The sequence below is a fragment of the Heterodontus francisci genome, chromosome 20, assembly GCF_036365525.1.
Source record: "Heterodontus francisci isolate sHetFra1 chromosome 20, sHetFra1.hap1, whole genome shotgun sequence".
In the NCBI taxonomy this organism is placed as follows: domain Eukaryota; kingdom Metazoa; phylum Chordata; class Chondrichthyes; order Heterodontiformes; family Heterodontidae; genus Heterodontus; species Heterodontus francisci.
In genome coordinates this window covers 53320953-53345024 of record NC_090390.1, presented here as the reverse complement: position 1 = coordinate 53345024, position 24072 = coordinate 53320953, and the positions used below count along the sequence as shown (strand labels likewise).

The 24072-nt window shown below is 42.3% G+C and overlaps 1 protein-coding gene across 10 annotated transcripts in view; it reads right to left on the bottom strand.

Annotated features, from left to right (window-relative positions):
- LOC137380631 (C-terminal-binding protein 2) overlaps positions 1–24072 on the bottom strand; it is a 318116-nt gene that overhangs the window by 151017 nt on the left and 143027 nt on the right. For 5 of the 10 annotated variants that reach the window (XM_068052758.1, XM_068052757.1, XM_068052761.1 and 2 more), the window contains exon 2: positions 20403–20473. The exons of 4 other annotated variants lie outside the window; for them this stretch is intronic. In XM_068052758.1, coding sequence (XP_067908859.1) covers positions 20403–20467 — 65 coding nt within the window. In that variant the 5' untranslated portion in view covers positions 20468–20473. Of the gene's footprint in view, positions 1–2304; positions 2351–20402; positions 20474–24072 lie in introns of those variants that run through there. One more of the 10 variants, XM_068052767.1, reaches the window with a different exon arrangement.

The following is a 24072-nucleotide window of genomic DNA, read 5'->3' as shown; positions in this document are numbered from 1 at the left end:
TAGGGACAGGCATTGGAATAAAATGACTTCAGCTTAGTTAAAGAGGCGGGACCTCTGGTTACAAAAACATGAAACAAAGCAGGCTGGTTTCACCTGAGCCCCCACTGGGACTGCAGAACTAAGCAACTGGAGGTTTTCTATTACAAAGTACTGCCTGAATAATTAATCCACAGAAACATCAGTAGAAACAAAACATAACGCACCTTGTTACCAATTCTCATTTCACAACGACTGAATGAAAGGTCGTCTTTGTGTGTTTGCTTGCAGATGGAAAGGGTAGCTTCCTTTAATCCACACATTTATCCTATCTTGTTTGGGACACTGCTTGTGTGGGCAACTGGTATGGCAGGGCACACGGATTAAGTACTAAATTAAACCCCTAAAGCCTTTGCTCTTTGTGACATCAATCGAGCTCATTCCAAGACTGTACATTACTCATATGCTTAATCGAACCACTGAACAATTTGCTACCAAATTATTTAATCATTTTTAGGAAGTGTATTTATAAGTAGAGGGCCTTTGTGTTTTCTGGCCAAAAGGGGGAGGGGAAATTACGGACGAAAAAACCTGACAATCCCTCACTGTCAGCACAATTCAAATCCATCTTGATGAGATACTAATCCAGTGAATACAGCTGGAAACAAATTGCATGCAAGTAGGACTACTGGCAAAATAGAAATTTCAAACTGAATAAGCGAAGAATTAGAACGAAAATGATTCTTTCAGTCTAACTGCGGAAATGTTCCTGTGCCCTATTGGTTTAGTGACGCAATAGTGGTATTTATTTTAAATGCAAAGTCAAATTTAGCAACACAAATCATGCTGAGTGAAGATTCAGTACACATCATTACTATAAGACGGAAATCCTCTCATCATCTCACAAGGGAAAATTGCCAGAACGTAATCTGGAATTTGCAGCTTTAAGAGCACAGCAGAGGTCAAAACACTCCGGGGAAGAAACAAAAAGGGACAGAATTCAGCTCTACTAGTGCACACATTGACACGGTGAGCTATACACTGGCTGGCTAAGTTTATACAGACAGTAACAAAACAAATAGGATTCATTTTTAAACTGAAAATATCACAAGTATTCACCCATTTGCAAATTTGCGGAAATTTGGCTTTCTGTAAATGTTGATCTATTTTTATAATTTTTACTTTATTACTATTTACAATACATGTTGATGCTTTTGTTTTGCCATTAATGGCTATCTGTTCTAATCTCCCATTGCCAGGCATGGCAACTCAGATCAAATCTGACCCCAAAAAAACTCTGCTTCAGACCCAGCCCCTCAGGACAGTCATCACTAACTGGCCATGAGGCAATAGGCAACGTAGGTTTAAGCCCTTGCTAAATATACAGCAGGTACAACTCATCATAAAATGTGCAACTGCATTGGTGCCATACTCCTGAGAACAACAGATATACACCAATACTGAAATACTTGAAAAGTGCTGACAGTATTAGGTGCATAATAGCCCATGCAAGTTCCATCTCGCTCTGCAGGATGGTTATTATCAGTCACACGGTCTAAACATTAGAACTGCTTAAAAATGGTTTCCTTGTGCCTACAAAGAATTAAGAGAAACTATAACAGTTGAGTCAAATGATCAGCTGGCAACATCAGTGTTGACCCTTTTGTTTCAAGCCTTTCACTTGTCATTAAAGTAAAACACCTAAATCTATTAACTTCACTAGTTAAGACTGCTTTCCTGATTCACTGTTGATACCCATTGAGTATTATTAACTACTCCTTCGAAAAATGTTTAACTGTCACAGTGGAAGTCATCATGATGCTAAGTTAGTAAATTTATTTGCAAACCTTTCATAGATCACAAAATATGTTGCAGTATCACAAATAACATACTGAAACATTGAACTAATGCTTTGGAAAGATATTAAAAAAGCATAATTTTTATGGTACTATACCGTGATAATATAAATTAAACTGAGCTATTTACTGTTTATGACGATGAAGCAATAACACACATTTTAAAAACTATTAATTAAGATGTCAAAATGTGTTTAATCAGTATGGTATTTATTTTCAATGTTTTTACTTTAACTAAAAGCTTTGGCTGACCAGTGGGCAAATATCCAGGATTGATATTATAGAAACAACAGAAGGCTTTACTGAGAAACAGCACTGCTCCACGTGTCTCAAAAAAAACATATAGAATAAATATAAGAGCCCAATCCATTAACAATGGAACTGGTCATGTATGGTCAAGAAAGCATCAAAATGTGGACAATTATGTTAGGTTTAAATTACCATTAATTGTTAATTTGACGAATATACTTACAGCGTTGCTGAATTAAAATGTCTCTTTCCATTTCAGCCAGACCGCCAGCTCAATAGCCAGAAACTAATGGAACAGTCTGCATTTGATCTAGAGTATCTGACTCTGTCTAGTTATTTTTCCTGGAGTATTGCCACTGATGGAAATTTCTATGATTTACTGTTGTTGAGATTAAACCCTGCCTATGTACAGCGTCCTAGAGTTTGACAGCTGCATGCCCAAATAGGAACAAGTCCAAATGAATCAATGGCTCGAATTGAGGAAAATGTAGATGTTTCCTGCAGGATGTAACAATAAGGAAAACAGAGCCACAACAGAGACCAAGACAGACATGCTGACAAAGGGTATTGTTACTTCAAAAGATAATGATTTTGAACAATGGCCAGCAGTTAAGATGTTTTATCAGAACTAGTTGGAAGTTCCAGAAGTGAACACTCAAATCTGCTAATCGCCTAAATGACAGAAATAATCTGTTCTCAGCCAGATCAATAGGTGGGACATTTCGCCTCCGGAAAAAATACCAACACTGAGGGCTGACTTGCCTGCCACTGGGGGCGGGAAGATGTTGAGCTTCCCTCCCGATGCCTTTGCCCACCATATTGCCAGCCCCACCCCAATGGGCTGGGAAAATTCAGCCCTATGTCTGCATTCTCCTACAGTGACTGTACTTCCAATTCATGGAACAACTTTAATGTTGTGCATTGTAGGAGAGAGTGCAGTACATTTGGTTACTTTTGCAGTTGAGAGGAGAATTCATGAGGTGAACTGCAGTAATTAATGAATGAAGGGAAAATGGAGAAAACATACATATTAAATGAGAACGACAACTGAGCATCCTATTTTAAAAAAGTTACAACATCATAGCAACAAAATAGCCACAGATCCTTAACATGCCCGACCCACCTAAACTTGAGACCTTGCGACTAGTAATAAACTTAAGTATCAAGTAATGTATTTATGTGATTTATTTTCAATTTGTCAATACTTGTTAAGGTTAATTTAAAAATGCCCAACAGAAGCATTAAGTATGTCTTGCTGTATCAGACCCTGCCAAGGCAGATCTCAAATATGTGCTGGGAATTTTTGCTGTTCTAATTAATTGACTGCATTTAACAGTTTGTCAAATGTACATGTTACAGTCTCCTGGAACTTTGACTTATCAAAACTACCAAAGAAAAAAGATTTCTGCGAATAGAGGCCAACTGATATCTTAAAACACAAATAAAACCACAGCACTGATCAATTATTGCACACACTACTGAACTGTTATGGATGGTTTTATATTATTACAGCAATAAAAAATGGACTAGACACATGATATGTTCTAAGATAGGAATACTGTCAGTTACAGATTTACCATATTGGTGCACAGATGGGCTGCATTAAACCAGCATAGAGAGGCATCAGCAGAACAGCATATAGAACACATTAGCAGTAGCTGAAGGAACGGTACACATAGGGACTATGCATCTGAAAGGACTCATTCCCTGGAGCAATGTCACACACTTCATGATTCTACAAATCCAAACTTTCAACAACAAAAAAAATCGGAACACGAGATAAATATTGAGCCGGGCAAAATAACGAAACCCTGCCACTTTAATCAAATCCTCTAGTGACACCAGTTCTGCCCCAGTCGCCTTTCTCATTAAGAATGTTTGTCTCTGCGGATATTTCTGCAGAGCGGACAGCACAACACTGAAAAGCCATCCACTGAGAAACTAATGAATAATTGCATGCCATCAATGATGATTCACTTTGCTACATGCTGGCAAGTACTTTGCCATTTACCGAGCGTGTGTCCGCATTAACTAAACTCGCAATGCTCAGTAGCTGCAGTGACAATTCAGTTTTTTTTAAAAAAAAGACTAATTCATATCTGGCTTTAATATCTTTCTACTATTGATGTGTGCTGGAAGCAACAAAACTCATATTCCTTGAAACCATCACTGGAGTGTTTGCATGAGAGTAAGACGTGGTAACGAGAGTGAAATGGAATTGTTTTCTAACGGCTTCTATTCACCTTGAAGCAAGAATTACTTTAGCTGTCACATTTTTCTTCAATTCATTCTTGGCGTGTGGAAATCACAGGCAATGCCACATTTATTGTCCATTCCCAGTTGCCTTGAGAAGGTGGTGGTGGTGCCCCTTCAGAGGCCAGTTAAGAGACAATCACCTTGGTGTGCAACTTGAGTCACAAAAAGGCGAGACCATTAAGGACAGATGAATGAACCTGTTGGGTTTTTACAATGATAGTTTCTTAGTCACTTTTACTAATGCCAGCTTTTTATTTCCAATTTAAAAAAAAACTTGATTAAAATTCTCAAACGGCCATGGTAGGATCTGAACTCGTGTTCTCTAGATTACTGGTGCAGTAGCAGAGCCATTACACTACCTTACTCCCATGCAGCAACATTGCATGTGTGTTGGTGGACAATCTCCTTTATTGGTCCACGCAGTCTTACTTGTTTACGTCATGACCTCAGTGGCAGTTCCCCAGTTTCGGGAAGAACAAAGAGGCCACAAACAATCATGGGGTGAAGGGAGCAGGTGGCTGGCAGTCAACTGCAAATACTAAATTGAAAGAAACACAAGTAAATTGCTGCTTCACCTGGAAGGGGTGTTTGCGGCCTTGGATGGTGAGGAGAGAGGAGGTAAAAGGGCAGGTGTTGCACCTCCAAATAAAAGCTGTTGCTATGGGTCCTAGTTAGGTCTGCCTTTTTGTGGGGTATGTCAAACATTCCTTGTTTCAGTTCTACTCAGGCCACCTCCCCAACTCTTTTTCCAGTGCACTGATGACTGTATCAGTGCTGTTTCCTACTCTCGCCCAGAACTGGAAAACTTCTTCAATTTTGCTTCCAATTTCCATCCTTCCCTTATCATCACATGGTTCATCTCCGACACGTCCATTTCCTTCCTCAACTTCTCTGTCTTCACTTTTAGGGATAGGTTGTCTACTAATATTCGTTATAAGCCCACCGACTCCCACAGCTACCTCAACTACACTTCCTCACGCCCTGCTTCCTGTAAGGGCTCCATTCCATTCTCCCAGTCTCTCTGTCTCCGTCGCACCTGTTCTGATGATGCTACCATCCATAACAATGCTTCTGATATGTCTCCCCAACCTGTGGCCCTCGACTGTGTCCGACTCATTTCCCGCACTTCTGCTCTCACCCCTTCCTCTCCCTCCCAGAACCGCAATAGGGTTCCCCTTGTCCTCACTGGCTAACCCACCAGTTTCCACATCCAAAGGATCATCCCCCGCCATTTCTGCCACCTCCTGCATGATGCCACCACCAAACAAATCTTCCCCTCCTCTCCCCATCAGCATTCTGAAGGGAGTGTTCCCTCCAAGACACCCTGGTCCACTCTTCCATCACCCTCAAACCTCGTCCTCTTCCCATGACACCTTCCAATGCAATCGCAAGAGTGTAATACCCTCCCTTTTACCTTCTCTCTCCTCACCATCCAAGGCCGCAAATACTCCTTCCAGGTGAAGCAGCCAGCTCCTTGTACTTCTTTCAATTTAGTATACTGTATTCGCTGCTCACAATGTGGTCACCTCTACATTGGGAAGACCAAACGCTCATTGGGTGACCGCTTTGCGGATCACCTCCACAGTCTGAAAGCATGACCCTGAGCTTCCAGTTGCTTGCCATTTTAATTCACCACCTTGCTCTCACGTCCTTGGCCTGCTGCAGTGTTTCATTGACGCTCAATGCAAGCTCGAGGAACAGCATCTCCTCTGCCGATTAGACATTTTACGGCCTTCTGGACTCAACATTGAGTTCAACAATTTCAAACCATGACCCAGTTTTAAACTGTCTTTTTGCTTTTGGACAGAGCTGTTCATTATTCTGCCATTAACACCCTCTCTGGACAAATGCTTTGTCTTTTACTACAACTATAGCACTCCCTTTGCCTTTTGTTCCATGACATCTTTGTCATTTAATCTCTCCTGCCCTATCACTCAGCTTCCCTTTTGTTCTTCTGACCCCCTTTCATTTGCTCAAAGCCTATCACATTTCTAACCCTTGCCAGTTCTAATGAAAGGTCGTTGACCTGAAACATTAACTCTGTTCCTCTCTCCACAGATGCTGCCAGACCTGTTGAGTACTTCCAGCACTTTCTGTTTTTAGTTCAGATTTCCAGCATCCACAGTATTTTGCTTTTATCATTAAGGTTTTTCTGTTTGAACCTCGACTTCACCCCACTTTTTTTCTTTAGAGGCACTAGTTTTAGAACTTGATTGTTACCAGAAAATAAAAGGGACAGAACGTGTGAACGTCATATTACACCAAGGAATCGTACAAAGAGTAGGGAATTTTGATAATAGAACAAACTTAAAGGCTTTGGATCTGAATGCATGAAGCATTCGGAATAAAATAAATGAGTTAACAGCGCAAATAGAGACAAATGGGTAAGATTTAGAGGCAATTACTGAGACGTGATTGCAGGGAAACCAGGTTTGGAAATTGAATATCCAAGGGTACTCAGTATTTTGAAAGGATAGGCAGGAAGTAAAAAGAAGTTATGTAGCTTTGTTAGTGAGGGAAGAGATCAGTGCTGTAGTGAGAAATGATATAGGCGTGGAGATCAAGACGCAGAATCAGTCTGGGTAGAAATAAGAAATAGCAAGGGAAAGAAGTTCCTGGTGGGAGTAATCTATAGGTCCCAAACAGTAGTTCCATAGTGGGGCACAGTATAAACCAGTAAATACTGGGGACTTGTAAGAAAGGTACGGCAACAATCATGGGTGATTTTAAAATGCATATAGACTGGATTAATCAAATTGGCAAGGGTGGCCTCGAGGGAGAGTTCATTGAATGTATTAGAGATTGTTTTCTGGAACAATATGTTGTGGAACCAACCAGGGAGCAGGCTATTCTAGATTTGGTATTGTGTAACGAGGTGGGATTAATTAATGATCTCATAGTTAAGGATCCTCTAGTGAAGAGTGATCATAGCATGCTAGAATTTCAAATTCAGTTTGAGGGCGAGAAGCTGGAGTCCCACACTAGCATTCTGGAGTTAAACAAAGGTAATTACATAGGCATGAGGACAGATTTGGCCCGAGTGGACTGGGCAGGAAGACTAAAAGGTAGGATAGTTGATGAGCAGTGGCAGATGTTTAAGGAGATATTCAATTCCTCCCAACTAAAATATATTCCAGAGAGGAAGAAAGATTCTAAGAGGGGGAAAAAATATCCATGGCTAAGCAAGAAATTAAGGATAACATAAAGACAAAAACGAAGGCATACCATATTGCAAAGGCAAGTGGCAGGCTGGAAGATTGGGAAACTTTAAAAGATCAACAAAGGGTTACTAAAAAAGTAATAAAAAGAGCAAAGATAAATTATGAAAGAAAACTAGCGCAAAATATAAAAACGGATAGCAAAAGCTCCTATAAGTATATAAAAGGGAAGGGAGTAGCTAAAGTGAATGTTGGTCCATTGGAGGATGAGACTGGGGAGTTAATAGAGGGGAAAACAGAAATGGCGGAGACACTAAATCAGTATTTTGCCTCAGTTTTCACGGTGGAGGACAGTAGTACCATCCCAATAGTAACAGGTAATGCAGAGGTATAGAAAGGGAGGAACTTAGAACAATCATCATCACTAGGGAAAAAGTACTGAGCAAACTATTGGGATTGAAGGCAGACAAAAGTCCCCAGGGCCTGATGGCCTACATTTTAGGGTCTTAAAGGAAATGGCAACGGAGATAGTGGATCCATTAGTTATAATATTCCAAAATTCCCTGGCTGCGGGAAAGGTTCCAGTGGATTGGAAAAAAACTAATATAACACCCCTATTCAAAAAGGGAGGGAGGCAGAAAGTAGGAAACTACAGACCAGTTAGTTTAACATCTGTCATTGGGAAATTGTTAGAATCCATTATTAAGGAAGTAATAACAGGACATTTAGAAAGTCAAAACACAATCCATCAGTCAGCATGGTTTTATGAAGGGTAAATCCTGTTTGACTAATTTGTTAGAATTCTTTGAAGCTGTACCAAGCAAAGTGGATAATGGGGATCCTGTAGATGTTGTATATCTGGACTTCCAGGAGGCATTTGATAAGGTGCCACACAAAAGGTTAATACACAAGGTAAGATCACATGGGGTTAGGGGCAATTTATTAGCTTGGATAGAGGATTGGCTAACCAACAGAAAACAGAGAATCGGAATAAATGGGTCTTTTTCTGGTTGGCAAGATGTAACTAATGGGGTGCCACAGGGTTTGGTCCTCGGGCCCCAACTATTTACAATCTATATTGATAACTTAGATGCAGGGATAGAAGGTAATATAGCCAAATTTGCAGATGACACTAAAATAGGTGGGATAGTACATTGAATAAAGAAATAAGAAATTTACAAATGGATATGGATAGGTTAGGTGAATGGGCCAAAATTTGGCAGATGGAATTTAACGTGGATAAGTGTGAGGTTATCCATTTTGGTCAGAAGAATAGAAAGGCAGATTATTATCTAAATGGAGAGAAACTTCAGAGTACTTCGGTGCAGAGGGATCTGGGTGTCCTCATGCATGAATCGCAGAAAACTAGTATGCAGGTACAGCAGGTAATAAGGAAGGCAAATGAAATTTTGGCATTTATTGCTAAAGGAATAGAGTATAAAAGTAGGGAAGTGTTGCTGCAACTGTACAAGGCATTAGTGAGACCGCACCTGGAGTATTGCGTACAGTTTTGGTCCCCTTACTTAAGGAGGGGTGTAGCTGCATTGGAGACAGTTCAGAAGACGTTCACTAGATTGATTCCAGAGATGAGGGGTTTGTCTTATGAAGAGAGATTGAGCAGTTTAGGCCTTTACTCTCTAGAGTTTAGAAGAATGAGAGGAGATCTAATTGAGGTATATAAGATGATTAAGAGGATTGACAAAGTAGACGTAGAGAGGATGTTTCCTCTTGTGGGGCAATCTAGAACGAGAGGTCATAGTTTTAGGATAAGGGGGAGCAGATTTTAAAAAGAGATGAGGAGAAATTACTTCTCTCAAAGGGTCGTGAATCTGTGGAATTCACTATCCCAGAGTGCGGTGGATGCCGGGACATTGAGTAAATTTAAGGAGGAGATAGACAGATTTTTAATTAGTAATGGGTTGAAGGGTTATGGAGAACGGGCAGGAAAGTGGAGTTGAGGCCGAGATGAGATCAGCCATGATCGTATTGAATGGCGGAGCAGGCTTGAAGGGCTGAATTGCCTACTCCTGCTCCTAGTTCTTATGTTCTAACTTCACTTAATTACAGATTAGAATCTTCAACTATCATGGTGTTACAGCAACTGCAAAATGTACTCAAATATTAATGTCTCCCACGTGTTAAATTCTCCTTATTGATTTTTTGGTTTACACTGCTTGTTCTGCTTAAAATTCTCCCTTGCAATGGCTCAAAATTGATTAAATCTGTGCATTCCGAGCTCACTTACGCTAATTTTGTAAAATTACTGTTATGTAAATTAGATATAGGGCTGGCAAGTAGAGATGGAAATTCAATTATAGGAGCATACTAGTGTAGTGTTTATGTTACTGGACTAACAATCTAGAGAATCTGAAGTATTAATCCAGTGAATGGGAGTTCAAATTCTACCATGGCAGTTTAAAAATCTGAATTCAGTTCAAATCTGAAAGTAAAAAATCTTATATCAGTAGAAATGACCAGAAAGATGTTGGCTTGTCATAAAAACCCAGCCAGTTCACCAATATGCTTTATGGAAGGAGACATGATGTTCTTATCCAGTCTGACTTCAATGTTACTCCAGCCCCACACCAACATGAATATTTCTGAACTGCCCTGTGAAGTGGCCTAGCAAGCCACTCAGTTGCAACAAAGACGGCCCACCTCCATAGGGCAGCTAGCAATGGAGAATAAATACCAGCTTTGCCAGCTATACTCATATCCTAAGAATGAATGTAAAAAAAATTGTTACTTAAAATAACTGAGAAAAGTAATGTAGAAGTAATACTCAGTTATGTTTAATCAGAGTGTGAGCTCCCAATTACTGTTTCAATCCTTAAGGTTTTATGGCAGAGAATGATTTTCTGATTACATTTTCTCTGCAATATTCTTCCTTTTTCTCATGAAAGTAGTAACACATGTTGGGATAGAGTTTCAAGGAGTGCCACACCTAATCTCTCACATAATTCACCCAGGTGGCCATTTTCCATCACAGAGCTTGGACCACAAACGTTAGCAGATGATTTCACCACAGTGGGATGCCATAGCTCAACCTGATCCTATCCTGAAATTACATCCATAAATCCAATTTTTCCTGTTGGAGTCATTGGATAACAGTCAGAAGTAAGAACTCTGGCCAATTTCAACCTCCTCCTACCTCAGCCTGGGACACAAAGAGTAATTATGGCGTTCTCAATGCAACCCCCAGTTAAGATCATCAACCCCAGCTTGGATGACATGATTCAGTTCCACCTCAGTTGATCATTTACTCACTGAGCTTTGCAGAGTAGGTCCTTCTAGTCCATGTTCAGTTAAGTTTTCCTCTTGAAAGCTCTGAATGACATTTACACCCAACCTCGTCATAAAAGCCTGGATTCTGCAGCCTCTGTTGCAATCAGGTAAAACTCAAAAGGAAATTCACTGGCGATCAAGAAGAAAGTCCACAAGCTCATAACTTCAAAAGGATAGCCATAGCAGAGTCATGCAGAAAAGTTTGAATACTCCAGATAGGATGGCATCAAACAGAAGAGCTAACTGCTCATCAGCTAAGAAAAAACTACTTAGAATTGCTAACTAACCGGTTAGAACTGGATTTGGACCCTTGAGCTTGTTAACCTTCATTGTTCAGCATTTATTGTGCTCTATCAATAGGCTCCTGTTTATTTAACTGGGTGAGGTTAGCACAGGCCCAACAGGCACAGTACATTTCTGTCCGGTTGAGCATTTTAATATTTTTGTTGAGTACAACCTCTGAACTAAAATCTCCCCTTTTTAGTTTAGTAGTATCAATTATAGGGTCAGATGGGGGTGAAAAAATGATTCCCAAGTATTTCTGATCTTTGCAATCAGGAAAAGGTGGAGCCCCCCCCCACCCCTCACAAACCTCCAATTCCGCACTGTGCTCAGGGTTACAATCGAATACCACATGCTTGATATCAATGGGGCGTTATCAATGCAAAAGGGCCCGTTATTCTTCAAGTAACTAGATATCAATAAAAAGGAAGAAAAAACTTGCATTTATATAGTGCTTTTCATGTCCTTGGAATGTCTCAAATGCTTCCAAGTCAATTAATTCAGTTAGAATAATGCTCGCTATTATCACGTGGGCAAGTGCAGCAGCCAACCTATGCACAGCAAGATCCCACAAACACTGAGATAAAGAGCTAGTCTATTGTTTCGGTGGTGCCAAGACACTGAAATAACTTCCTGCTCTTCTTCCAAACATGTGATCTTTTATGTTCACCAGAACGGACAGAAGTTTCAGCAGAAGGACAGCATCTCTGACTCTTAGCACTTTGTTATGATCAGGTGAGGAGGGGTCACAAGGCTCCCCTCTTGCCCTTCCCCTTACTTGACCGCAACAGGGTTTACTCCTTTTTAAACAGTGGATGTGTTTACCACTTTAGTGAGTGTTTTACCTTTTACGTTTGTTGTGATCGTAAAGGAGCCAATCTGACAGGTTTTCTTGAGTTTCAACAAGAAAGAGGTGAGTTTATTATACTTGAAAGACTAAACCCGATCTAAATAGATAAATAAAATTATGCTACACATTCAGGCACCCACACAAACGAGAATCACACACACGCGAATAGATTACAGAGTGATGAGGAGTAGATTTGTGTTGGTTTAGCATCCAGAACAAATAAAAATCAAAATGATTCCTGACAACGCAGCCCGCCACTGACGTCATCAGGCTGCGCCAAGGTGTGCACATGTGCAGACGGGCTCCTGCTCTCTGCACGTGCGCTGCGTTCCGACTTGCCAGGACTGGTTAGCGCATGCGCCGTGACGTCATCGCGTGACGTGTGCATCCTCGGGCAACGCGCCTGGTCGGCCTCTGCGCATGAGCTTTACGCGTACAGCAATGCAACGCCAACGGGTATTCACCCATGTGTCAAGCTCCGCTCCCCCCCCCCCCCCCCACCCCACTGCTCTCTCCGGCCGCTCTACTCCTGCAGCCGCTCCGCTCCACCCCACCCTCGCTGCTCTCTCCGACCACTCTGCTCTTTCTTTCAGCCGCTCTGCTCCCCCCCTCGCTGCTCTCTCCGGCTGCTCTGCTCTTTCGGCTGCTCCGCTCCCCCCCTCGCTGCGTTCTCCGGCTGCTCCACTCTTTCCAGCCGCTCCGCTTCCCCCCCCACTCCTGCCCGGCCCGCTTGCTCACCCCTCCCAACACGGCCCACTCCGCTCCCCCCTCCCCCACCCCCGTCCCCAGCCCGCTCCCCCTCCCACCCCGTCCCCAGCCCGCTCCGCTCCCCCACGTCCCCGGCCCGCTCGCTCTCTCCCTCCTGCCATTGTGTGCTGCCATGTGTTTAGGTTAGGTTGCCTTCGTGTGATTATTTGAGCAGTGCAATCTTTAGTCCTGGCAGCTGCCTGAAGTCACAGGCTGTGATGTTTTAGTGGCACATGCTGCATTTTCGCATGTGCCACTGCAGCACCACTTAGTGGTGTCGTTGTCAGTAAACGCAGCCAATAAAAATACACAGTCTGTGGTCTGGTAGCTTTAGAAGTCTTCCGGTTGAATTTGTGGTCCTGAAGTTCTGCGTAGATAGTTGTTCTTGGGGTAAGTTGAGTAGAGGGCTTTTTTCTTGGTGTCTTTGATCTAGCAGCTGGCAGCTAGGCTTCGAACGCCCCACCAGGCATTCGGGGGCGGGGGGGAAGAGAGAGAGAGCGAGAGAGACCTTCTGGCTTCTGTACAGATTGAATTTCTGGCTTGGCTTTTGTCCAAGAGAAACTCCCCGCTTTCACAGAGATGGACAGACAGTCACATGACCATCTCAGTGTATTCTCTTGGACCTTCCAATGAGATTCAAGTTTAGGAATTTACATCTCTTGAGCCTCATGCTGCCAATGTTTTCCCCTGGAGGAGTTTGCCCTTTCGTTGTTGATGTCCCAGGATGGCTTTGAATGTCTTGCTAATCATAGAAAGAATCACAGAAAGTTTAAGGCACAGAAAGAGGTCACTTGGCTCATTATGTCTGGGCTGGCCAAAAAACGATCCAGCTATTCTAATTCCAGCATTTGGTCCATAGTCCTGCAGATTATGGCACCTGAGGTTCATATCCAGACTCCTTTTGAATGAATTGAGGATCTCTGCCTCAACTACCCTTTCAGGCAGTGAGTTCCAGAACCCCCCCCCCACCCTCTGGGTGAAAACGTTTTTCTTCATCTCCCCTCTAGATTTAAAGTGAGTGGCAGAAAGATTAATGAAAGCAATCTCAGGTAGTTCAATCAATAGGGTGAGCCATTGTTTTGGGTACAGGCTAATCAGACATGTGTCTCCTCTTTTGATGCCTTGGAATGTGCAAGGTTATCAAATGCAAATGGTGGCGGCCATTTTTAGCTGTGGCAAAGTCTTTGTAAAAGTTGTAATATTCCAGCTTTCCTTTGTTTAAGTTTAATGTAAGTTTCCAACCAATTAATTAAAATTCCTCATTTGGCATAGCATGTTTTCTTGACAACCCCTTTAGTAAGTCACAGAAGTGAAAATCTCGATTTTGAGCTCAAGTCCTACAGTGTGGCTTGAACAACACTGCGTAAAATATAATCTTCAAAACCTAACTGCCACTTTCCTCAGCATGCTAGACCGTAGAAAATTTTCTGCAATGTTTTATTCATTCTGTAAAAGAAACGTGGTTCATAGCACGCAAGGCTGTTGTGCTGTACCCTTGCGCCTTGTCGAGTTTTCTGTGTGATGGTGTCGACAATTATATTACATCACTACTACTATTTTCCAAACCGAAGCGACATCATTTTATTTTCTACTTCGCTGTCCAATTAGCTCCTCAATCAATAGAAAATCCACCAGTTCTGGAGCTGGAGGTCGGCAAGTGTGCACTGCTCTGCAATCTCCTCCACCCCAAATTCTATAGCTATGGTAACAAATAACATGACAGGATGATCCTCACTTGCACCGCTGCACAAAAGTTGGCGATACTGTTGCAGCAAATGCATCATGGTGATAGCTTTAGGACTGGAGGTTTTCAAGAGGCCTTTGAAGTAGGCCAAGTTATACCAGATGTCTTTCACTTGGTCTACAGTGGCCAACTGAGAGCTGGAAATGACATCACTTACTGTTGTCGCTGGGGCTCTCATTCAACAGAAAGGCAGGCCAAAACACTTTGAAACTGTAAGTAAGACTCACACATGAATGGGTGAAGTATCTAAGGGCGGGTGGTTCCTGTGGAACTTAACCTTTCAAGAGAAGGAAGGGGGGAAAATAACTGGCTAAAATGCAAACATAATTTGTATCTCGTAAGCAGCTTCCAAAAAATCAGTGTGAAAGAGCTATCAGTGCACAAATAGCAAGCACTAGGCTCTGTACTGCTGAACAAACGAACCGGCGTAAGCCTATCAGCCTTTCAAGTCAGTTCTGCCATTCTATGAGATCATGGCTGAACTGTACCCCAATTCCATTTGTCTGCCTTTGATCCAACAAAAGAAATGTAATCGATCTCAGTATTTATAAAGAATCAGTTTCTAACAAAACAGAACTTGCTCTTAAAGCTACAATTTTTATTTATTTCAGGAATATATTCATTAAAAAATTCTAGAAAACAAAATGGTTAAATGTGTAGTTTGTTTGGAAAACTATGGGCTGAATCTTAATGTCTAAAAATGGGTGGGTGGTTGTCGTGTCAGAGGTGAAAATCCAAAATAATCTGGAACAGGAACCCAACTCGCCTTGAACCCACCCATTTCCTGTTTTAACCAAGGCATGACAAAGGGCGGCTGGCCAATCTGTTTGCAGGAGGTGGGTTGGTCATTTAAATAATGAGGCTGCCTGCCTTCACTTTAACACTTATTTTATTTTAAAACGTGTTGGCCGGGCTTCTCAGGCCTTGGGAAAATCAGCAGGCGAAAGGAGGTGAGATGGGGTGAATCCAAGAGGTTGTGGGCCAGGAGAAGCAGAAGTGTTTCCTCCAGGCCCAACAAACTACCCAGTAAACCACTCCCACCCCTGCAATCTGTCTGTTCCCAGCCTCATCCCACAATCTCAAACACCTCCGCCATTAGACCTACCTGCTCTCCTCAGCTGTGGCCTTGGGCTGCAGACTTCCCGCCCAACAGGCCTCTAGCCCTGTCAAGCAGGCTGACAATGGACAGGAAACCAGCAGAAAAAATTTTAAAGCAGCCCTGCAGTTAAAAACTGCAGGACATTCGGAAAACCTGTTTGTCCGGGTTTCCTGATTGCAAAACAGTCCATACCATGGAATGCACCTCTGGACTAAAATCTCCGCCTATGTTTGCACAGAATAAAACTTGGGCTGTGCCACATTCATCTTTTAACTATTCGTATAAATGCAAGAAAGCATCAAGATGTTAAAAGGGAAGCTCACTAAGGTTAATGTTTACACGTTGAAGAAGAATTAGAATATTAAGTAGGTACTAAACGCAACTGAAATACATTGGAAAAATATGTACACAGATGAGTGAATCCTGCTCTGAACAGACTAGTTAAGCGGCGTTAGATGTGAAATAAGTTCATCTTGAATCTGATCGACACAATAAAAGAGAACAGAAAGATTTTACCGGCATGTAAGAGGGAAAAAAAGTCTCATAAGCTCCTTAAACTGTTGCCAAAGCTCAGGCTTATCACACAGTCGTCCCGGAGTGTTTCTGGGTGGTTTCAGTTCCTGAGAATGACATATTATTCTGCTGGGCATTGAATTTCATTAGCATGTTGCGGCACAGAAAAATCTCTCCCATCACATAATTACATACAAAACTGTGTTATTATATAGAGGCAGCCTCTGCTTTTAACAGCTGCTTTTTAGATTCAGTCTTAATCATGATTAAACACCTATTAATGGAACCTAGGTTAAGCAACCACCTGTCTTACGCAATTGTTGTTAGACCAGAAAAATGAAAATCCAAATATTTTACAATATACAGTATCCTATAATGGTCTACAAAATACAGTCGGGCGAAATTTACAGGCACCACCCCCCCCCCCCCCCGCTCCACCCCCGACATTGGGGGTTTTGGTGGGGGGGGGGGGTCCTGGAAAATGGCTCTGGCGAGGGCCGCCACGGGCCTCGATGCCAGTAAGTCCCGGCCTACTATTGCTAGTGGCGGCGAGACCTCGTGGCAGCACCCACCCCCCATCCTGCTGCTCGGCAACGGGAGCAGAATTAACATATATTTAAAAATGCAATTTAAAGAATTAATGACTTACCCGCTCCCGTTGTCTGTTCTACTCCAATAATGTTGCCGGTGGTTGGCACTCCTGCGCATTCGGATCTCCGTTCGGAGATCCAATGCAGGACACTGGTGGGAAGGGGGGAGCAGGTAAGTATACAAGTGTGGAGTGGGAGAGGGGGGGGCAAGCGGACCCAAACTGATGTAATTAAAGTTAAAAGTTTATGAACATAAAATGCAGTCCAGTATCTCATGAGATACAATATCCTACAAGGCATCGTATTCTACAGTATCCTACTACATCCAATGGCTAGAATTTTACGCCACCCCAATGAGCCGGATAGAGCGGGAGGCTCCGGGAGGTCTTCTCGACCTGCTCCAGCCTCTGCCCCACTTTACTGGGGCGGGAAGGAGGGGGGGGTGGAAATGGGCCGCTCTCCCCAGGCCAATCAAGGCCCTTAAGTTGCCAATTAACGGCCACTTAAGGGCCTTCACCCGCCTCCATGCGGATTTGACACATGGCAAGCGGGCGTCCTGGAGCCGGGAAAGGCCACCCAGTAAAAGGTACTGGCCTCTCCGCGCCCCGGGGGTGGGCCCCCACTTCCTCAACCACCCCCAGGACCCAAGACGCCCCCCGCTTCCCCCCAAATGACCACCCTTCCCTCGCCTGGGCCCAACTGATTACCCCCGGCGAGGCAACCCAAACTTACCTGGACTCCTGGCTCCACGTCCTTGGCTGGGCTGCAACCCCAGCAGTGGCCACCGCCCCTGGTGGCGCTGCTGGGACTAAGAGCTGCCGGCCCGCTATTTGGCCAGCAGCTCAATGAGGCGGGACTTCCTCCCTCAAGCGGGTGGAAGTCCCGCTTCGGAATAATTAAAGCCTGGGGACCCGTAAAATGCGGGATGCATCCCCAGGCTAGGCAGAAGCAGGTTCACTGCCGACTTTTTCGTCGGTGTCCAGCTCCCGTCCGCCCAACATAAAATCCAGCCTAATGTGTCAGGCAAGCCCCCACCTGCCAAGAATGAGGAAAATTAATTTTGCCCACACGAACATTGATTTTGGACTGTTGTTGGTGAAGAAAAAACTTGCTTTAAAAAACTATTGGAGACTTTGGCTGGTTAGAGACATTAGCATATCAACAAACAGTACTTCAAAGGACAAAGGGGCTATTCCCAGTCCAATTTCATCCACAATGGACTTTTGATTACCAGACATTGAAGCATTCCAGGTTAACTACTAAGATGGTTGAATACACAAATAGACGTGGTCTTGCCAGTTTAGTCATATGATTGACTGACTGTTGGAGTTTTCTGAATTTGAACTCGCCACTGGGTTAAAACTCAGAAGGCTGTTTGCTCCTGGACTGAGAACACCTCCCTCCTGTCTGCTCTTATCTCATTCTCACCAGCTTCAGAAACCACTGAAGGCACGTAAACTCAAAGAGAGAAAAGTCTCCTCTGTGAACAAGGTTTAAGAAGAATACTGGGTCCCAACGAAAGTAAGAGCTGTCTACAATCAAAGACTCTAAGGCGAGCTGGAAACACAAAAACAGTGACAAGAAACCCCCTTCAGAGATTGCCTCAAACCTCTCTACTTTATTTTTCATCTGCTCTTTTCTGTCCCTGTTTGCATGTGTGTATCAAGTGTGTGTGCTAGCTTGGGCGCACTGTATATCTGTAGGCGTTAACCGAATGAGAGTTTAAGTTTCAGGTTTAATAAATTTCACTTTTCTTCTTTAAACCTAAAAAGCCTGTTTATGCTAATTTCTTTGCCTTATAACACAGTGTGTTTAAAAATCAAACCGTGTTACAATAAGACCAGGTGAAGACAGTAAAAGACCCCTAAACACCTTTCTCACCTGGTCGTAACAAATGTCATATAGTATATGTATAATTCTCTATACTGAACAGTATTCTGTAGTATATATCTTAGAATATACAGAATCCTACAACTTATAATAGTATATACAATATATAAACTGGTATGTTTTTGCCGAGGTGTTCTGCGTGACACATATGAAATAAGAAAAAGCTACTGAACCTATCAAGTCTAATGCTTCCACAAACTATGTACATCCAAGCGAAACATGAATTGTAATATGCAATGCTAGCCAGGATAATATATTTCGCTTTGCCCTTTATTTACCCTTGGCATATGGGCAACACTGACAAAGTCATCACTAGTTGCTCTGATAAAGCAGTGGTGGGCTTTCTTTGTAAATCACTGAAATCGTTGTGATGATGGCACTTAAATAGAAATGCCCTAAGAATTGCCTTAAACATGTCATCAAAATGGAGTCAGTAGTCAGACTAAGGGCTGGGAAAAGAAAGGGATAATGCTAATTAAATCATTGAAGCTTATACCAAAAAAATCCTTACCAGACATAGAGACAAGCCATCATAACCCAAAGAAGTTTGGGAGTAAACAAGTGACCTGGAATGTCTAGATGCTAGTGCTTCATTGTTTTGCGGATAATCAGGGGTATCAACAGAGCTATGTGAGGCGATTGACATCTGAAGGGCTGAACTCTTCAAACTCCTGTCATTCAGATAAGTCAACAGAACTAAGGAAGTTTCATTGGAAATTAAGGAAATATAAGATGGTGATTTGGACAATGAAATCTTAAGTTTTCAGTCCTTAGTTGAGTTCTTTTAGTAATTCTTCTCTTAGTCACTGTAGTAGGCGTTATAGGAGTACTTTGGGTACTAGTACGTAGGAAGATATCGCTGCAAGATCAAAAAGACCATCTCCGTCAGAGAAACATTACAGAAATTAAGAATGCATGGTTACACCAGCCAGAGAGAGACAGCTATGTGTATCTACGTTTCCCCAAGATCAAAGGAGACGTAAGCCAGCTACCCAGATACAGTCAGAGGCACAGAAGCCAAATTTACCCAGGAGCAGAGGATCCAGGAGTAGCAGATAGCACCTCTACAGACAGAGTTTGATCATGCTGACATCTCAGAAGGCTAACGCCATCCTCTCAGAGGAAGGTGTGGCAACCGGTTCATCCAGTAAGATCATAAGAACAAGGTTAATGAAATTTTCGGAAACATGGCTCACTACAAGCATATAGACTGCAAAATTGGACAGGGCCTGAAAATAGACGCTGAGAATTTCAATGCCTCACGAGAGGCCTTGGTGCAGGAGGTGGAGGAGAGGAGAGATGTCATGTATCATCAAAGGCCCAGAAGGCCCTCCAGACAAACTTTGCAAAAGCAATGGGACCATATAGACATGACAGTCAATGCCAGGAATCAAGCCCCAATGGTCTGCCCTATCACATTTCATGTGGCAGCACGGCCACAGTCACTATTGCAGCTACTGGCAAAGCCGGCCTTACCCTGTTCTGAGGTTGCAGTTACAGCAGCAGCAGCAGGTGGCAGATTTCAGTCAGGACCTCACTGCAGACGTAGAGACATCTGAGACACTGTTCCACGCTGAGGTTCAGGGAGGAGAATTGCTCCCTGAGCACCCTGGGTGGATATGGCATCCTGCTGAGAGCCCTTCTCGCCCTCCTCCCTCTTTCAGCTGCTTGTCCTACTCTGTCACTTCTGCTCATTCACAGTCAAGCTGTAATCCAAGGGGAATGCAAACCACTATACCCATCTATGGGAGCAAGCGGTTTGTGCAGAGTCCTTGAAGTCAGGACAAAGTCCTACAGCACGTGCCACACCACTCTCTGTGGACTTCAGCATCTTTAAATAACTAAGAAAACCACCAAACATTTCTAAAACCGCAGGAAGTGCCAGTAGAAATCAATTCGCAACTAACCTGAAAGTAGCTGATGATCCCTTTAAATAGGGCTGGTTGGGGCTCCTTCCAGCCATTGAATGCATGTTGAGCTGTACAAGATTAAGAGAGGGGGTTAGCTGGAGCATTGAGTATTGAGCTCCAAAATGGCAGCACTGGCGTCAAGTCAGGGTTACCATGTCAACTGACGTTACGATTAGCCTACTCTGCATACTTCCAGTGTACGTTAATGCCTTCACCAAAATGGCGTCTGGTGCAACTCACACCAGAAATGCATGAGCACCAGGGACACCATTTTGGAGGCATAATGGCACTGGGTAGCAGTGAAAAACTGAGCACGACAGAGCCAAATTTCACAGCAATAGACTTTAATCTATTCAATAGAAGAGCCATAATATAAACTTGCAGATTTCTAAGGAGTCAAATCTAAAATTAATCTCGCCAATTTATTTCAATCACAGATACTGTTCTCAACTGTAAATTTATAAGCAAGTAATTAATGCTGAATTACTGTGACGTAAGTGAACTAACCTTGTAAACTCTTTTATTTTATCAGTTAACCCTATCTACTTATCATTTGCACGCTCAATGTTTTAGTGCTGCTAAGATTTTAAGGCGAATAAGTAATTTCTAGTTCATGTTTTTTTTAATATAACATACTTCTTCTTTGGCATAAATGTGTTAATTAATTCACTCAGCACCTTTTTCAAATCCTGATAGGAGTTTCAAAGTGTAAATGCTAATATAATCCACAATCAGGTTGACATTAAACAGTTTAGAGAGCCAATTAACTCCCAGGCATTAACTGGGTGGTAAACCCCAGACGGTTCCTTGACGAGTTGTTATTATGGAAAAGCTAAGGATTTATCTGGTGCCCTTGATGAATTATTCTTGTCAAGAGTTTACACACTCTCATGATGACCTTAGGTAGGGAATTCCAGGATTTTGAACAGCAGTGATGACAGAATAGTGATAAATGTTCCAGACAATTTAGTACATGACTTGCAGGTGATGGTATTCCCATGAGGTTTTCACAGATAATATTCATGAAAGCATTCCAGACCTGAACTATTATGGCAAAACTCTTTCTACAATGTAAGGTAGATTTTCTAAATATCTGCTCCCTGTACAGATCTTTGCATGTTCTGATCATAATGCAAAACACCTCATGAATGGAAGAGGGCTTGAGATGAGTCCCTTTCTAGTTGAAGCTTACACCTTACCAATATTATGGTCCTTACTCTCAACGTGCTCACCCACAATTAGCTCATCTACCCAAATTAATATCATTATTCCTAACCGGGTCTACCAATAAACTCTGCCTGTGTACTCTGACAAAGGAAGGAGTGCTTTCCACATTTGATGAATTCCTTTCCCATTTCTCCAGTCACTCCCTCTTCATCTCAACATATGTGAATAATTAAAATTTCCTTGAACAATAACTTTGTTATTCCTATTCATTTTTTTTTATCTACCTGCAGATTCCCTCTTCCATTTCCTTCCCACAATTTCGAGGTCTGTAGTACACCCCAACTTATGTCACAAGTACTTTTTAAAATCTTTGCGCTACAACCATATTGACTCTGTATTCCTTCCTTGTTAACACCAATGAATTGTCTTGTATCAATATTGCCGTTTCACCTCCTTTCTTGTCTTTTCTATCCCTCTTACACACATTCTAAGCCAATATTATCCTTGACAGTACCTCGTTTGTGCTCCCTGGTTCAGACTGGAATTCCCCCAGCCAGCAGAGTGTTGTGCACTGCACTTCCCTTCCCAGTGGTTAACATTTAAAAGGGGAGATTTTCCTGGGCTGCATCCAAGTCCATCGGATTGCATGGGCACAGCAAATATCGGAAAATTGAGCAGGTTACAGTGCACAGCTATAGAGGAACCACCAATTACATTTTCAGGCATGCACTCCAACTTGCCTAATCTTGCAATATGTGCTGTAGCTGGGTGATCCACTGCAGGTGAATACAGACTCAGGAAAATCTCTTTAAATGCTGTGCATGGCCAGCAGCATTCACACTCTAATTTTTCATTTAAAGTAACTCAGGTGAGGTTTCAAATCAGGCTAGTCACTGGTCTGTAGTTATATCACATGTGGTGTTAAATCCAAGGAGTGGAAGACTATCTGCTTCAGGAGTGCTCTCGCTGCTGCCCTTGGGACGAGACTCTGGAGTTATATGCAACATTGGTGTTTCTGTAAAGCAGAAGCCATTTAGCAATGCTTCTTCTTTGGCCTCCTTGTCTCGGGAGACAATGGGTAAGTGCCTGGAGGTGGTCAGTGGTTTGTGGAGCAGCGCCTGGAGTGGCTATAAAGGCCAATACTAGAGTGACAGACTCTTCCACAGGTGCTGCAGAAAAAATTGGTTGCTGGGGCTGTTACACAGTTGGCTCTCCCCTTGCGCTTCTGTCTTTTTTCCTGCCAACTGCTAAGTCTCTTCGACTCGCCACACTTTAGCCCCGCCTTTATGGCTGCCCGCCAACTCTGGCTATCGCAATGCTACTAAAGTTGAAATATAAATGCACTCTATCTCAAACACCTTGCTAAGTCATCCTCTTCAACCAGCCTCTTTGATGGTTGATACAGTAAGGTTCTATTATACCAGTATTTCGAATTAGAAATTGAATAAAAGTACTCAAATGGATTTGTGGCTTCCTTTCCATCCAACATATGTTTGTTCATTACAGGATGAAGTCCATGTGATTTTTAAATACAATATCTGTGGAACCTGAAACAGGTATAAGTTTGTTTGCATTTATGCCTGAACACCCACCCATTGTCGAAATCAACTTTAAACACAACAGATAAAATAAGATATATTTTATATATTAAAAATATTCAATGTGCTAATCTATTTGGGTTGTCATGCATACAGTTTCAGAAAAGTCTTTAGTACTGTCACAAATAAAAGTCAACAATATTGCGTCATTACCCAATAATGTGGTTGAGTTGTTGGAACTTTTGTTCAAAAGGTTAAAGCTTAATACTTCAGGCTTCATATAATCCAAAATTCAACTTTGAAGTTTGGATTAGAGCTTGTTTCCAATTTTCTGATTTGATACAAGTCTGAATTTTCATTGCTCATTCCTCATTCCTATGGGTTACTGCACTCCTTTAAAGTGTTAGTTTGAAACAGGTTCCATTTTAAAAACTGTGATATATTTAATAAGTTGCTGACCCAACTATATCTTCAATACAAATGAACACATTTGAAAATATGGTAGGAAGTGTTACAGGTAATGTAATCAATATTCACTTCATCTACTTCAAGCAAAATCTGTTTGACAACATAAGCAAAAAAAAAAAACTGCAGATGCTGGAAAATCCGAAACTAGAACAGAAAATGCTAGAAACACTCAGCAGATCAGGCAGCTTCTATGGAGAGAACAGATAAGTTAACATTTTTTTATATTCATTCATGGGTTGTGAGCGTCACTGGCAAGGCCAGCATTTATTGCCCATCTCTAATTGCCCTTGAGAAGGTAGTAGTGAGCCGCCTCCTTGAACCACTGCAGTCCATGTGGTGTTGGTGCACTCACAGTGCTGTTAGGGAGGGAGTATTTCAGATGTTGACTGATTTCAGCATTTTGTGTTCATAGATATTTCTTGGTGCATTAGATAGTACCTTTTTCAATACATTTCTACAAACAAAAACAACATTGTAATACACAAGAAGTCATT